At 42.8% G+C, this 13,710-nt stretch overlaps 1 protein-coding gene across 1 annotated transcript; it reads right to left on the reverse strand.

Annotated features, from left to right (window-relative positions):
* Positions 1–10,913: 10,913 nt before the first annotated feature.
* On the reverse strand, positions 10,914–12,084 carry RB195_007375 (uncharacterized protein; the record flags this gene model as incomplete). The annotated part of the gene is made up of 3 exons (XM_064180966.1): positions 10,914–10,957; positions 11,012–11,160; positions 12,071–12,084. 3 exons carry the CDS (start codon positions 12,082–12,084, stop codon positions 10,914–10,916), a joined length of 207 nt encoding a protein of 68 aa, XP_064037795.1.
* Between the last annotated feature and the right edge of the window lie 1,626 nt (positions 12,085–13,710).

Consider the following 13,710-nt stretch of genomic DNA (forward strand, 5'->3'; position numbering starts at 1 on the left):
ACACATATGCACCATATACGTATATATGAAATGCATAATCAAAATTCTGCGCCAGAAATACGACTGAAAAGGAAAAGAATAATAGTGAAGGATGCTGAAATCGTATTGTAGAAAGAAAATACAGAAAATAAAATTTTAAAAAAATAGGTAAGAATACGGTGACAACCGCGAGTTGATGATGAGCCAGAGCATGTTTGCGCAATGAAAAACAAAACAAACATTCAGCAACGGCGCATGGTTTGCGCATCATAAAACAAGTTGAGGTAACTCTTTCGGGTGAAAATAAGTTTTAAAAGAGGCAAAAGATAGAACCAGATGATTGATCCAGAAGCTGATGATCCATAGCTAGTAGTGGACATCAACGTCAGTGGAAAAGGATTAGGTGCTAACGGTGTAGTGAAAGTAAGCGATCATTCAGCAAATCGACTTGAATTACCTGATGGATAACAGTTGTTGCTAGTGAGTGAACCTCAGATATTAAAGGAATATTCCTTATTCCCTTAAGTGATTCAGAAACAGTGAGAATAATTCTACCAAATCCTTATTCAACAAAGACTCAGATATGAAGAACAAAGTTAAACAAGTTTCTGAATAAAAAAAACACTTGTCAAGTCGACGCATCGTCGTTTATAGGGGGTTTGAGATTTACCGTGGGTGGAGAACATCGTTTATAGGCGTTAAAAATTTACCACCGGTGGAAAACAGTTAAAAATCCCCATAAGGTAGCGTAGATGATGTTCGTTAGAAGAGAGAGGAATCTTACTTCTTTTGAGAAAGCAAATAACCAGTTCATGAGATGTTCACCTCTAAGCTAAGGTTACACTTTGGAATCATGGAGAGAGCAAACAGAAGCACCTGAAACTGCAAAGGCACATCCCGCGGCAGAGAATCGATTTCCCAACGTTGCAACCACTATTGCAAACGTCTTTTTAAGATGAATAATGCTAAATAAGAGGCAGAGAAATGGAGAACCATGTGAACATAACAAAGTCCTGTGATTATCGTTGTTGTTGCTGTTTTAATTTGCAACGATCGGCATAGAAAACCATGCAACGCTTTCAGTTTCACAAGAATAGGACAGTTTTGTGGGAAAAAGTGCTGGGGGGCCGCTTAATGGTGTCCTTATTTCTCGACGCTCTAACTCACTTTTTTCTCTTAGTAGTTTTAGCTTACATATCCTAGATCCTCTAATACTAATGCTTAGGTCTTAGGGCCCCAAATGATTTAGTTACTTACTTCGAGAAATAAGGGGGCCACTGAGTGTTCTCACTCCCCAACTACATTTTATATCAGTTTTTGTCATAGAAATCAAAATGGATGAGAAATAATTACATGACAAATTTCAAGAAAATGGAAGAGCTTGCAGATTTCGGAGGATTTGTATCGCTCAGGTAAAACACCCAACGTAGAGATCTTGGACTGATGGGCCAAAACGATTGAAACCAAAGAGACCTGAGTGTCGAAGGCTTTACACTTCTTAATGACTTTTGGACTTTTCAAGCGGTGTTACTCGACTAAAAAAACTAGAATACTACTTAATTGAGGAAATATTCATATAATATAATATTGAGGAAATTAATATTGAGGGAATATTTATCTATTCCTAACCTTAAGAGTAAAAAGTCAGTAGCGACCACAGTATGCGCGACCACAAATAACTAGGCACTGCAACACAACCATTCCTGAAATCAATCTCGCGACCAGTCAATAGCACAGCGCACACCGCAAACATGGAATCCATAATGCTATTACTTACAATATGGTTCAGAGGAGTGGGTAAGGCGATCCTTTTTAGCGTTCTCCACGCCTAAACATAAGCGACGATGATCAACATTTCACACATGTGACGTCATCGGATTGAGCGAAACAAAAAGACGTGACGCACTAAAAGCACACAATATTGAAGGAAGGAAACTTTTTTCTTTTGAAAAATGACAGCAGAAGAGTTGGTTGTGTTTGTGTCTTAGTCAACATGACTTTAGGGATGAACATCGATCTCTCTGGAATTACAAGAGGAAAGAGGAAAGATTTGTGCGGACCATAGAAGTAAAGGACGGCGTTGATCAATCCCTATGGGGATGCGCCTACGCTTTCGACCCCAACTAAGACTTCGTTTGAGGTTTATGAACGTGCGTGCAGCCTTAGAATGAATTGCGGGGGATAGCCGATGTCCAAAGTCAATGTTCTTAACCGCACAGACAAGTCTGGTACCAATTTATCGATCCCGGAGAGATGAAAGGCTTGGTTTGCACTAGAGGGATTCGAACCTCCTATCGATTGTAGCCACAGCAGGACCGCATACCGACGGCGCTACACCGCCCTATCACGGCCATATTTGTAATCTATACTCCTGTCCCTATGTCGTCGCTTAGAAATACCAAAATCGTCAACTTTTTTTTGACACGCTGTAGATGTATTTGCATGTGTCATACATGTTAGTCCTACAAAAGGCCTTAAAGGCGTCACTCCACGAATTTGAGGTGGTACAGATTTCAGGTGGAGTATTCGTATACGGGATGGGAGACTATGGAGAGGGGGTGATTCCGTCCATTTCTTCCTAATTTCTGTAAAAAACGGCCCGGAAGACACGGCTTCAGGCGTTTTGGCCTACCATTTTGTACAAGGGGTTCGATTGGAGCGCGCCAGCCTTGTGCGGCGCCGCATCTTCCGGGCCGTTTTTTACGGCAATGAGCAAGAAATGGACGGAATCACCTCCCTCTCCGTAGTCTCCCATCCCGTATACGAATACTCCACCTGAAATCTGCACCACCTCAGATTCGTGGAGTGATGCCTTTAAATAAAGTGGCTGAGAAGTGTAAATGAGAAAAATGGTCTCCAGAAAAAAGAAAATATCCAGTAAATACGGTCCACTTGTCCACTCCAGGACGCAACATCATCTACGCTCTGTGGAACTAGAAGCCTACCAGCTTTTTGTTGTTTGGAAGGTAACTAAGGAGGTTTTTGATCAATAAGATCCCCTCACATGACAGCGCTGGGAAGAACGGATTGCAGGAGCTATATAGGCTCCTCTGAAACAGGAAAGGTCAAAATTGACGATCTGTACCTGCAACCCAATTAAAGATCTGATGATGCAAGCCTAGAAAACCAAATACATCGCCACTGAACTGACTATAATGAGACAACATCTCCGACTAAAATCTGTCTTTGACACAGGAGAACTATTTTTCGGGATATACAACAATAGAGGAGTCTGTGGAGTAGTCGATTGGAAAGAAGCTCAACAGGAGTTGAACTCCGATTCTTCCGATCAAATGAAAAAGAAGTCGGAGTCGCTTTTTTACAGAGACTTTTCTCAGAAATTCGCCAGAAATAATGGTAGCTCCATCCCTGATTGATTCCAACACCAGCAAAGATCAGTGTTAGCTCCAGAAGAGTCTTTGAAGAGCTTCACATAAAAAAGGGAAGAAAAACATCATTAACCACTTCTACTCAGCTCTCTTCGACAGCCACGTCCACTTGTCTCCTCATCTCTCTGAGATAAGATGGATGTGACATCCCAAATCTGTACGTCTGAAGAAAAATCGCTAATTTTCATCAACACCTTGGCGACTCATTGTACACGTTATCTGCCGGAATACAAGGTTCCCGCACAATGGAAAGCCAGGAAGACAATGTCGACCATATCTGCTTACTGTCTGTGTTCCACGAACTCTTTACAAGATTTACCCTGAACAGGATTAAAGGAACTTTAGATGAGCCATGTGAAGAAACAGCATCTCAAAAAAAGGTTCAGTGGACTACATACACGCAATTTTGAAATCCATCGAGATGTCGCGAGAATACAACATGCCACAGTGTCTCACTTCAATCGATCTGAAGAAGGCATTTGACTCAGTTTAGTCAAAAGCAGTCATAGAAGCCTTGAACACCAGGCATCATTACTCAACATATAAAAAGAGTTCGTCAGTTATATAACTTTAAGACAAGAATTCTTCTCCTATAAAGATTTTTCTTCCATAATATGATCTTATATAGTAGCATCGTCTTACACATGAAAAGAAGAGTACAAGATGGTGATATCATCCCTTCTAAATATTCAGGGTCACTCTCGAGAAACTGGGAAGTGAAAGTTGATAGCCGCCGGCTATACCATCTTCGTTTCACTGATTACATCATTCTCATAACACAAAGCATCAACCAAACCAACCAGGCGAAACGAATACTGACCGAGTTTAGTAAAATGCGTGGGAAGGTCGGTTCCTATGTGAATATCTTGGAAAGACGATATTCATGAAAAACGGATGCGTTTCTGATGCTCCATCTGATTCACGTTCAACGAACAGAACATATCCGAATACATCAGCTATGTAGATATAGGTTGGGAAACGAACATGATGAATGATCTGACCTCCGAAATGGGCAGCAGGAAATGAGCTGATTGGGAGCATCAAGGATGATGCTTGCGTCAGTACCTTCCCAAAGGCATCACCTCACGAATCTGAGGTGGTACGGATTTCAGGTGGAGTATTCATATACGGGATCGTAGATTATAGAGAGGTGGGTGACTCCGTCCATTTCTTGCTAATTGCGGAAAATGCGGCGTGTGCACACGGCTGGGGCGCTCCAATCGAACTCGTTGTAGAAAATAATGCGCCGGAAGGCACGAAGCTGCATCTTCCGCACCGGTTTTTTAACGGCAATTAGGAAGAAATGGACAAAATCACCCTCCCTCTCCTTAATCTTCGATCCCGTATACGAATACTCCACCTGAAATCCGTACTACCTCAGAATCGTGGGGTGATGCCTTTAACGCTACTCCTCTCCCTTAGAAAAATTAATGATTAGGGATGTTGTCGCATTGGTCAAAGAAACTAAAAATAAGTAAAAGTAAAACAAGTGACGCGTGAAAACCACAGCAATCGGACAAGAGTTGTGAACGATCGGATTCCAAGAGATAGAAAAAAGAATAAAATGAAGAAAGTCAACCACATGACTCGATTCTTCAATAAGTCATTTGAGAAAAAATGATGTTCTTCGTATCTCTCGCAAAATATAGGTCTACGTTTTCCCTCAATGTCACTCTTGTAAGTTACTAGGACAAGTTTAGGCACTGGTGGTGGCCCGCGTGAAAAAAAAGCGAAGAAAAATGGGAGTACAGCTGAGATTACTGCTGATCACATCACTTTAGTCATAGGTAAAGAAGAATACCATGAAAACAGGGATTAGCTTCTGCTTTAAGAGGTGCAAGTAAACAAAGAAAACAAATAGAGAATAAATCCTAGCGACATTACTTGATATCAGATGAAATGCACCAGTATTCTTTCCGATTAATGCTATAATGATTCAGTATGGTCATAAAGGGGATTGCGGCGACATGAATTGGTGCGATAACTGGTTGTTGGATATGATGAGCGCACAGCAAATGATTTGCTTGTATTAGCCATCCGCGAAGTAGGTCAAGTCATAGAGCGCATAGGCAAGGGGATACCATTGAGGCTACCTAAGCTGTTGATTCTCTCCATCTTTCATCAGAGGCACATTTATATGAGTTTTCAAATTCCAATAGCGGGTAAAATGTAGTTAGACAGGGGAGAAGGGCACTCCGTGGCGCTCTTATTTCTCGAAATAAATAATTAAATCAATCGGAGCCCTAAGACCTAAGCATTAGTCTTAGATGAACTATTACATGTAAGCTAAAATTACTAAGAGAAAAAGTAAGATAGACGGCCAGAAATAAGGGCATCAGTGAGTGCCTCTTCCCCCAACTACATTTTCCCCTGAATCAAACAACGTTGTCCGCTGAAACATGCGCAAAGGCGCTAGATGGGGCAATTTGGGAGCCTATGGAAAGAAGTCGGTGTGAGAGTGGAGCCTCCAAACAACATACACATAAAGGAAATGGCAATGTACGGTGCGCAAGATCTATTTAGGAGTTAAAGGCATCACCCCACGAATCTGAGGTGGTGCAGATTTCAGGTGGAGTATTCGTATACGGGATGGGAGACTATAGAGAGGGGGGTGATCCCGTCCATTTCTTCCTAATTGCCGTAGAAAACGGCCCGGAAGATGCGGCGCCGCACAAGACTGGCGCGCTCCAATCGAACCTCTTGTACAAAATGGTGCGCCAACACGAATGAAGCCGTATCTTCCGGGCCGTTTTTTACGGCAATTAGGAAGAAATGGACGGAATCACCCCCCTCTCCGTAATCTCCCATCCTGTATACGAATACTCCATCTGAAATCTGCAGCACCTCAGATTCGTGGGGTGATGCCTTTAAAACACATTTACTCAAAGAATCCAATCCTTCTTCTACTAATGACCAAATAATGGTGTGAATATAATTGCAATAGCATGAACAGAATAATCAGAAGATGCTACAGTTGTAAAAGAAACATTCTAGCACAATGGTGTACTAAAGGATAGAAATCATTAACCGGAAATCTCCTTAGCGATGACTGCAGATGGGAATGTAGACATTCGTGCAGCTGCTCAAATAAACGCCAACATGCAACGAGAAAAAAAAAAAAAACGAAATATGGGCATGTCCCACTTCATTTTCTATCCAGGGATGAAGAATCTATAAAATATCAACGTGCATGGGTAACTGTGAAGTGAACTAGTACAAGTTTTTGTTGCAATCCGAGCCGAATGCAAGCTTCTTCACAAAAATCATAGCGGCTAATTCGCATTTATGCGTACTATTGATTACAAGGAACAATCAATTGTATATATATGCATAAATGCGGCAAAGCACTTCACACAGAAGAGATCCCTCTAAAAAATTCTCCTTGATATCCATTTGTAGTAGGGTCAAAAAGACATGAAGCACAGCACAGTTGCATAAGCCCTGGCGCTCAAAGCAAAAACTGGGATTCTGCTGGAACTCTTCTTAGCATCTCTCATCGCTGCAGTCAGCGATGGTCCCACGTTCACTCCAATCGCTACGCTCCACCGTACCGCTTCGAGCGAAGCCGCCTACGCAATCACACCGTACTTCATGCGTTTTGACTCGACTTGAGCCGATGTGCCGCTTTTCGTCCTAATAGCTGCCATAAATAAGGTGTGGCCCAAATATGAAGTGGAGAGTTCTCTTGAAAGCTATTGTAATCACTAATTCTCCGGCATTGTGTCCCATGCCCTAGGCTGCCGCGTCGCGCAAAGTATTACATGTACTCTTAAAGGCATCACCCCACGAATCTGAGGTGGTACGGATTTCAGGGGGAGTATTCGTATATGGGATCGTAGACTAAGGGGGTGATTCCGTCCATTTCTTCCTAACTGCAGTAAAAAAAAGGCCCGGAAGATACGGCTTCGAGCGTTCCGGCGCGCTATTTTCTACAACGAATTCGATTGCAGCGCGCCAGCCGTGTGCACACGCCGCATCTTTTTTACGACAATTAGCAAGAAATGGACGGAATCATCCACCTCTCCATAATCTACGATCCCGTATACGAATACTCCACCTGAAATCCGTACCACCTCAGATTCGTGGATGGTGCCCTTATTCTGTGATGGAATTAATCATGCACATTAACTTCTCGTACTAATTTCAAACGGACTATCACTGTTGACTTTTTGGGAATTTTAAATCCGTGTTTCTGTTCCTCTAAAGTTCTTGCTTGTTCCCCTTCATATCGATACATCTAGAAAACAGGTTCAGTTATCTCTTTTGCTAAACATAGCATCGCAGGTGGAAAATCTGCTTCGCAACTATAATTATGGCCCTATTGGCTTCTCAGAAGCGAAAATAAGGAGTAAACGGTACCAGTGAGGTGCGATTAGGTCTGATATGGGAATATTAAGTAAAGGAATACAGTAACCGAGTTCAGAGAAACAGGGACAAATGTTGTCGAAATATAAGTTGTAAGTGGTTTTGGTCGGTGCCTCGGCTGTCACCGCCCTGTGGACACTTTTTGGCTGCAACCTGAAGATGATCACCAGATCCAGGCTATGTAGTGAATCAGGTTAGTCGGGTTGTCTGAATGTTATTTCGGGGTCATCTTCCGGCTACAAATTAAACCGTTCTGATACTGGCGCTGTGAAGAACAAATGTAGTAAATGTGTAGAGAGTCCCTACAACATTAGCTCCACTTCTTTCACACACAATGGCCAGCATCATCACGTATATATAACAATAGATGACAAGAGATGCAGCAAACAATGGTTAAACACAAAATCAAGTGAGAAAAAGTTGAAATTGCAATCGCGCAAATAATCGGTCGCATCGGAGAGCAAAGTACATAGAAAAAGCCAGCACTTAAAGAAGACGAAGCACAATTGTATACCAAGAACAAGATAAAAGACGGAGAACTACTGAGAAACAACGGGACGAATATATGTGATAGATGTGTTCTGATAAATGTGTTTTAACAATGTCTCGGTTTGGTCATAACCCGAAACGTCCCCATCTATTGTCAGGAGATACGCTCTCATCTATTCTCGTAATATGAAGCATGAAAATAAAAATGGTATTGATGGGGGAAGGGTCTGGAAGAACTCAAGAAAACCAGGTGCATCCGATGAGTGTGGCGGTGCCTGCGGCGGCTACATCACTCCAGGCGCACCGCTCATCCCCATAGGCTCCGTCCGCCCTTTCTGCCGAAAGCGCGCAGGATGTTTCCACCTGAAAAAAAATGAGCCTTTGACATTCTTGTTTCTCTTAATGGCAGCATACCACGAAACTAAGGTGGTGCGGATTTCAGGTGGAGTATTTGTACACGGAATAGTAGATTATGGAGAGTGCTGTGACTCCGTCCATTTCTTCCTAATTGTCGTAAAAAACGGTCCGGAAGATGCGCGCATGCACAAGGCCAGTGCGTTCCAATCGAACTCCTTGTGGAAAACAGTGCGCCGGAAAGGTCGAAGCCGTATCTTCCGGGCCGTTTTCTACGGCAATTAGGAAGAAATGGACGGAATCACCCTTCTCTCAATAATCTACGATCCCGTTTACGAATACTCCACTGGAAATCCGTACCACTCCAGATTCGTTGGGTGATGCCTTTAACTCAGTTCGATTGCGCTGTTCAGCGTCTGTTTCATAATCCTAAAATTATGACAAGAAGAATTCTACTTACAGTTAAATGATCGTAAACAACGAATTAGAGGTGGAGTTAAAGGCAGCGTATCGCGAGTTTGACGATGTTGAGGTCTTTTTGGAAAAATATAGAGTTGGGATTAGTTTTTACTAGTATGGGCGTGTTCATGCAAAAGTCAGCTTAATTTCCCTGAAAAACCGGCTGGGAAACCAGGTTTGTTTAGCTCCTAAGAGGTAGGTTAGAACGGGCCACCGTTGCAAGAGTTGTTGTGAAAATAATGTTTGTTTTTAAACTTTCTCAAAAGCAAATTTCATCTTCAATTGCATTAGAATTACAAATCCAGTCGGATCGGCGGATCTAGGTTATGACTGATCTGACCTACCGACTTCAGACAGATACGCGCCCCTTTTTATATGTCAGGTCTATGTTAGCGCTTTAAAAAAGTGTCAAAGGAAAAAAGGAGCAGTGAGATTGGTCCAACATACAGTAATGTCGGTACTTCCACAGAATTCGAATAAGAATCCGCGTCTTTTTCCTTATTTTCAAGCCGGCGCTGTAACTCGACGTCATGGGACCCGTCTCACCCCATTTTACAGCGTTGCGACGTCAGCGCACAATTCTACGCCATGGGAACTGCTTGACGCATTTTGAAGCTTTGGAATGCTGTGGGACTCGTGCCAACCCTCCTTCACCAGTTATTCGTCAACTCATGTTGCCTACTAAACGAACAGATTTTTCTTAAAGATTCTAGCGGCGCGAAACGAGTTGAGAAGACGGTCTCGATGAGGGTAATCGAAAACGGCTTTACGGTCCAAAGAGAGTGCGAATATCATTCCTGACAAACGAGACATCGTTGATCAGAACGAATAGTTAAAGGCATCACCCCACGAATCTGGGGTGGTACGAGTTTCAGGCAGGTTATGCCTATACGGGTCGAAAACCGGTTCGGACGAATCGCAGCCGGGGACAAAGGGTAAGCGTTGTGCACTGCAACAGAAGCGGTAAGAAACAACGTTCCGGTCTTCCGTTTACACTGATACAAGGAGAGATGAACGGAGTCACCCGTACCACCCCATATTTGTGGGGTGATGCTTTTAAGCCGACTTGCTCATTGGAGTGGGTAGTTTTTCGTTGTGTCGTATAAGGCGTTCAAGTACGGATTTTTTAATTTCACGATTCCTAAACGAAGAAAGATATTTAAAGAAAGCCTTTCGGTGGCAGTTCCATCACCTAAGTCAGACGTTCCTCTTCCACTTTTGGCTACAGACGTGAACCTCCGACTCGGTCAGTGATTCCTCGCTGATCATGTATAGTCGAGTCAAAACGACATGATGCTCGGTGCGTTTGCCTAAGCAGCTGCGCTGGAGGCGGTGTGGTGGAGACAGCAACTGGAATCGAGGTGGGACCATGGCGAAGTGCAGAGATGGGTGGCGTTAGCGAGGATCCTTACACGACACCAACCGCTACGCTCCACCGCGCCGCTTCGAGCGCAACCGCTCAAGCAACTGTCGGTGCTTCATGTCATTTGGCCCGACTATATGTATGTAAGAGGAGTCCGGTCAATCTTTTGACAAGAAAAAGTAGCAAACTAAAATTTGTCGAAACGACAGTTTCTTCATAGTGGAAATCAGAAACATGAAAAATTGAAAATCTTTATTCAACAGTAAGCTAGGTAGCTGAAGCGATGCGGAAGGTGACTGATATATAGTGAAACGCTAACATGTTCCCGAACCCGGCACTAGTTAGGTGACTTGCTAGTCATGTAGTCTCCTGTGTGAGAAGTCACATCTGCTCGCGTAAAATCTGACAGGAAACATTTCTGAGGGTTCTGTATGTCTGATACATCCCAAACCGCTAAACTTTTATTGAACCCGCATTGGATAGCAAGAAGTATAAAGTGGCTTCGCTATTGTCGTTTAGGATGCAGTGACGATCCTCATCGTGTTAGTGAACCCGCTTCCTTCAAAAACTCGTTTCTTATACAAACAATACATTGTTTTTTTTACTAACTTACCTTGCTTCCATCCGTTCACCACTACTATGAAATCCCCTCGGTTAATAAATCCATTCTCTTTGCCATACTCTACAGCGAAATTCACTTTGCTGTCGAGTTCTGCATTGAATTCTGCAGCGGGTTTGTTGTAGAGAATGGGGAAAACAGCTCTGAACAAAATGGTTAAGTAGAAAAGATGGATTTGAAGCGGTCACAACAAAAGCTCTTCGTTGAGTTTTTTTAAGCGTAAAATTTCGTAAACGTGAACGGCGCGCCTTCAGAATACGCAAGTGTGCTTAGTGTGTTCTTCTAGGACTCATTCCAACTGAAGAAGGCACTTGTGCTCATTGTCGCCCACTTTTTAATTAAGCCTCTTTTCACTCCTCCAAAACTGCTCTTCCTTAACTTTCTACAGGTTGGGGACTTTGAAACCTTCCTACATCCATCAAACTTACTATGGATTGATTGTGGTTATAGTACTGTAGGAGTTCAATTCAAATCATCCTCCTCCCCATAATCTCCTACCCTGTATGGGCATTGAACTCCTACAGTACCATAACCACAATCAATCCATAGTAAGTTAGAAAAGGATGAAACCCGCAGAAAGTTAGAAAAGGATGGAAACTATTTTTCCGTTAAGACGTTCTGGTTATCCGCCGCAAAAAAGACAGTGCCAGTTTTCTCTGGCAATAAATTGAGTTCCGGTTTTGGCTTTTTTTGTAAATTTTTTTGTTCGTAAGATTCTCTGACTCAGACAAAGCGTTCTATTTTTTTTTATCTTTCTTTTCTGGTGCACCATTGATGTATGTGAATAATTAAAAAAGTATGCCGGCTCTGTGTTACCGACAACCCGTTCTGTAGGCACTTATTCGGCTGCACGTAATCGGCTGTGGGTACCTAACGACCGCCCTGAGGGAGTTTTGTTAAATGTTCCTAATCTCCCGATTCTTCATGTAAAGTTGAGAGAAGGTAAATGGCGAGCGAAGTGAGGCAAAAGCCCCTTTTTCTTAACCGTAGTGTAACCAGACACTTTCGAAATAATTTCGTTAAAACTTAAAAACTAGGAATGTGACAACTTACGGCGTTGGCAACATCGCCTCCTTCTGCACGTGTTGGACGAGGTTTTTTCGTCATGGATTCGAGCATTTGTGTGGCACAGATAACAGGCTTTCCAGCTCGATTGCGCTTTGCTATCAACATCTGCAAATAGAACGGTGCACGATATCCGCGAAAGTTATTTCAAAAATTTTGGACATCTTTACGGTGCATTTGCACACGCTAAATTATATATAGCAGAGTCAGAACAGCATGAAACTCAGTGCAATTGTGTAAGTGATTGCTCTCAAAGCGATGCGGTGGAGCGTAGCGGTTAGGATCGAGTGAGAACCTGTGCTAACAACGTTAATTGCTACAGTTCGCGATGGTCCCACCTCAATTCCAACCGCTATCTCCACCGAGCCGCTTCTTATTTCTTGGTGCCTTCAGTACTGTGACAGCAACTTGACCCTATATGTTATAGTAAGTTCAAAACGACCCGAAGAATAGTGCACTTACCAAGCAAACGGTTGTCAAAGCGGGTGCGGTGAAGCTGGCGGTTGGGATCGAGGTGAGACCCTTACTAGCTCCACTCTGCATTTCGAAAAAGCTAGCGATTGTCCCCACCTCGATTCCAACCCCTTACTTCACAGCGTTCAAGAAAACGCTAACATAGTACACTACTGTTAAAGCCTAAACAGCATCTCCAAAATGATGAAGAACACACAACTGTACAGAGAATACATGACATGCAACATGGCGCGTAAAGAGGCTGTCAAATTTGTCTCAAAACCATTGAACATTTTATCGGACTCTATGTAGTTCACTTTACCTTACCTCCTTCTCATTTCTCATAGCCCTTTTTTGAAAGAAGCTACTTACGGCATCTATTTGATCTGAGTTGGCAATGTGGATATTAGATGACCGCGCTTGACGAAGGGATCAACTAAAGCAGGAGGGGCGGCAGTGAGACGTGCTTCCCTGTATCCTTCTGGAATTTTCTTCGGAGAATCCCAACCACTCTTAGATATTTCGAGAAACACACCTGAACACGAAAAAGAAGTTTTTTTTTTACCACCTACCTGTTTGCTACCAGGCTCCATAGTCCCTTTAATATTCCGATGTAGTAGAAGACAATATGTGGAGGACATCAGACGCAGCACCGAATTTTTTGATTATGTGCACGATGGTTTCGCTTAATTTTGCTCCTATAATTTGTTACTTTTTGGATCGTTATAACAGGACTTACCTTACTTCCTTTGATTTCCTGGAGAAATGACAGTGGTAATTTCGTGTAGATAGCACAGTCCGTGCGGGCGATGCCACCGACCGCATTGATCGATATGTTGGAGTCATCATATACTAAAGCGGACTTTTTTTAAGTCTAACTAAAGACTAAAGAGTATGGGCATAAAATTTGGCTGCTTCGCCCTTGCAACCACAGACAGCCATGAAATAACTTTATTAAAAGGGCTCATCAGTGTGATTATCTTCTTCGATCTGCGTTCGTTGCCCCTATACAAGATCTAGGACGATTGAGTACTTTCCGCATCGAAGAAGTTCAGCACGACGAGAACAGAAACAAAATGGTTAACAATAAATAAAATCTTTACCTGGCTCGAAGCTTCGGTTCAAATAGTCGCGATCAGCAAGCCATCAACAAAGAGTGGGCCCCATTCAATTTG

This window comes from Necator americanus, chromosome I, assembly GCF_031761385.1.
Source record: "Necator americanus strain Aroian chromosome I, whole genome shotgun sequence".
Classification (NCBI taxonomy): Eukaryota; Metazoa; Nematoda; class Chromadorea; order Rhabditida; family Ancylostomatidae; genus Necator; species Necator americanus.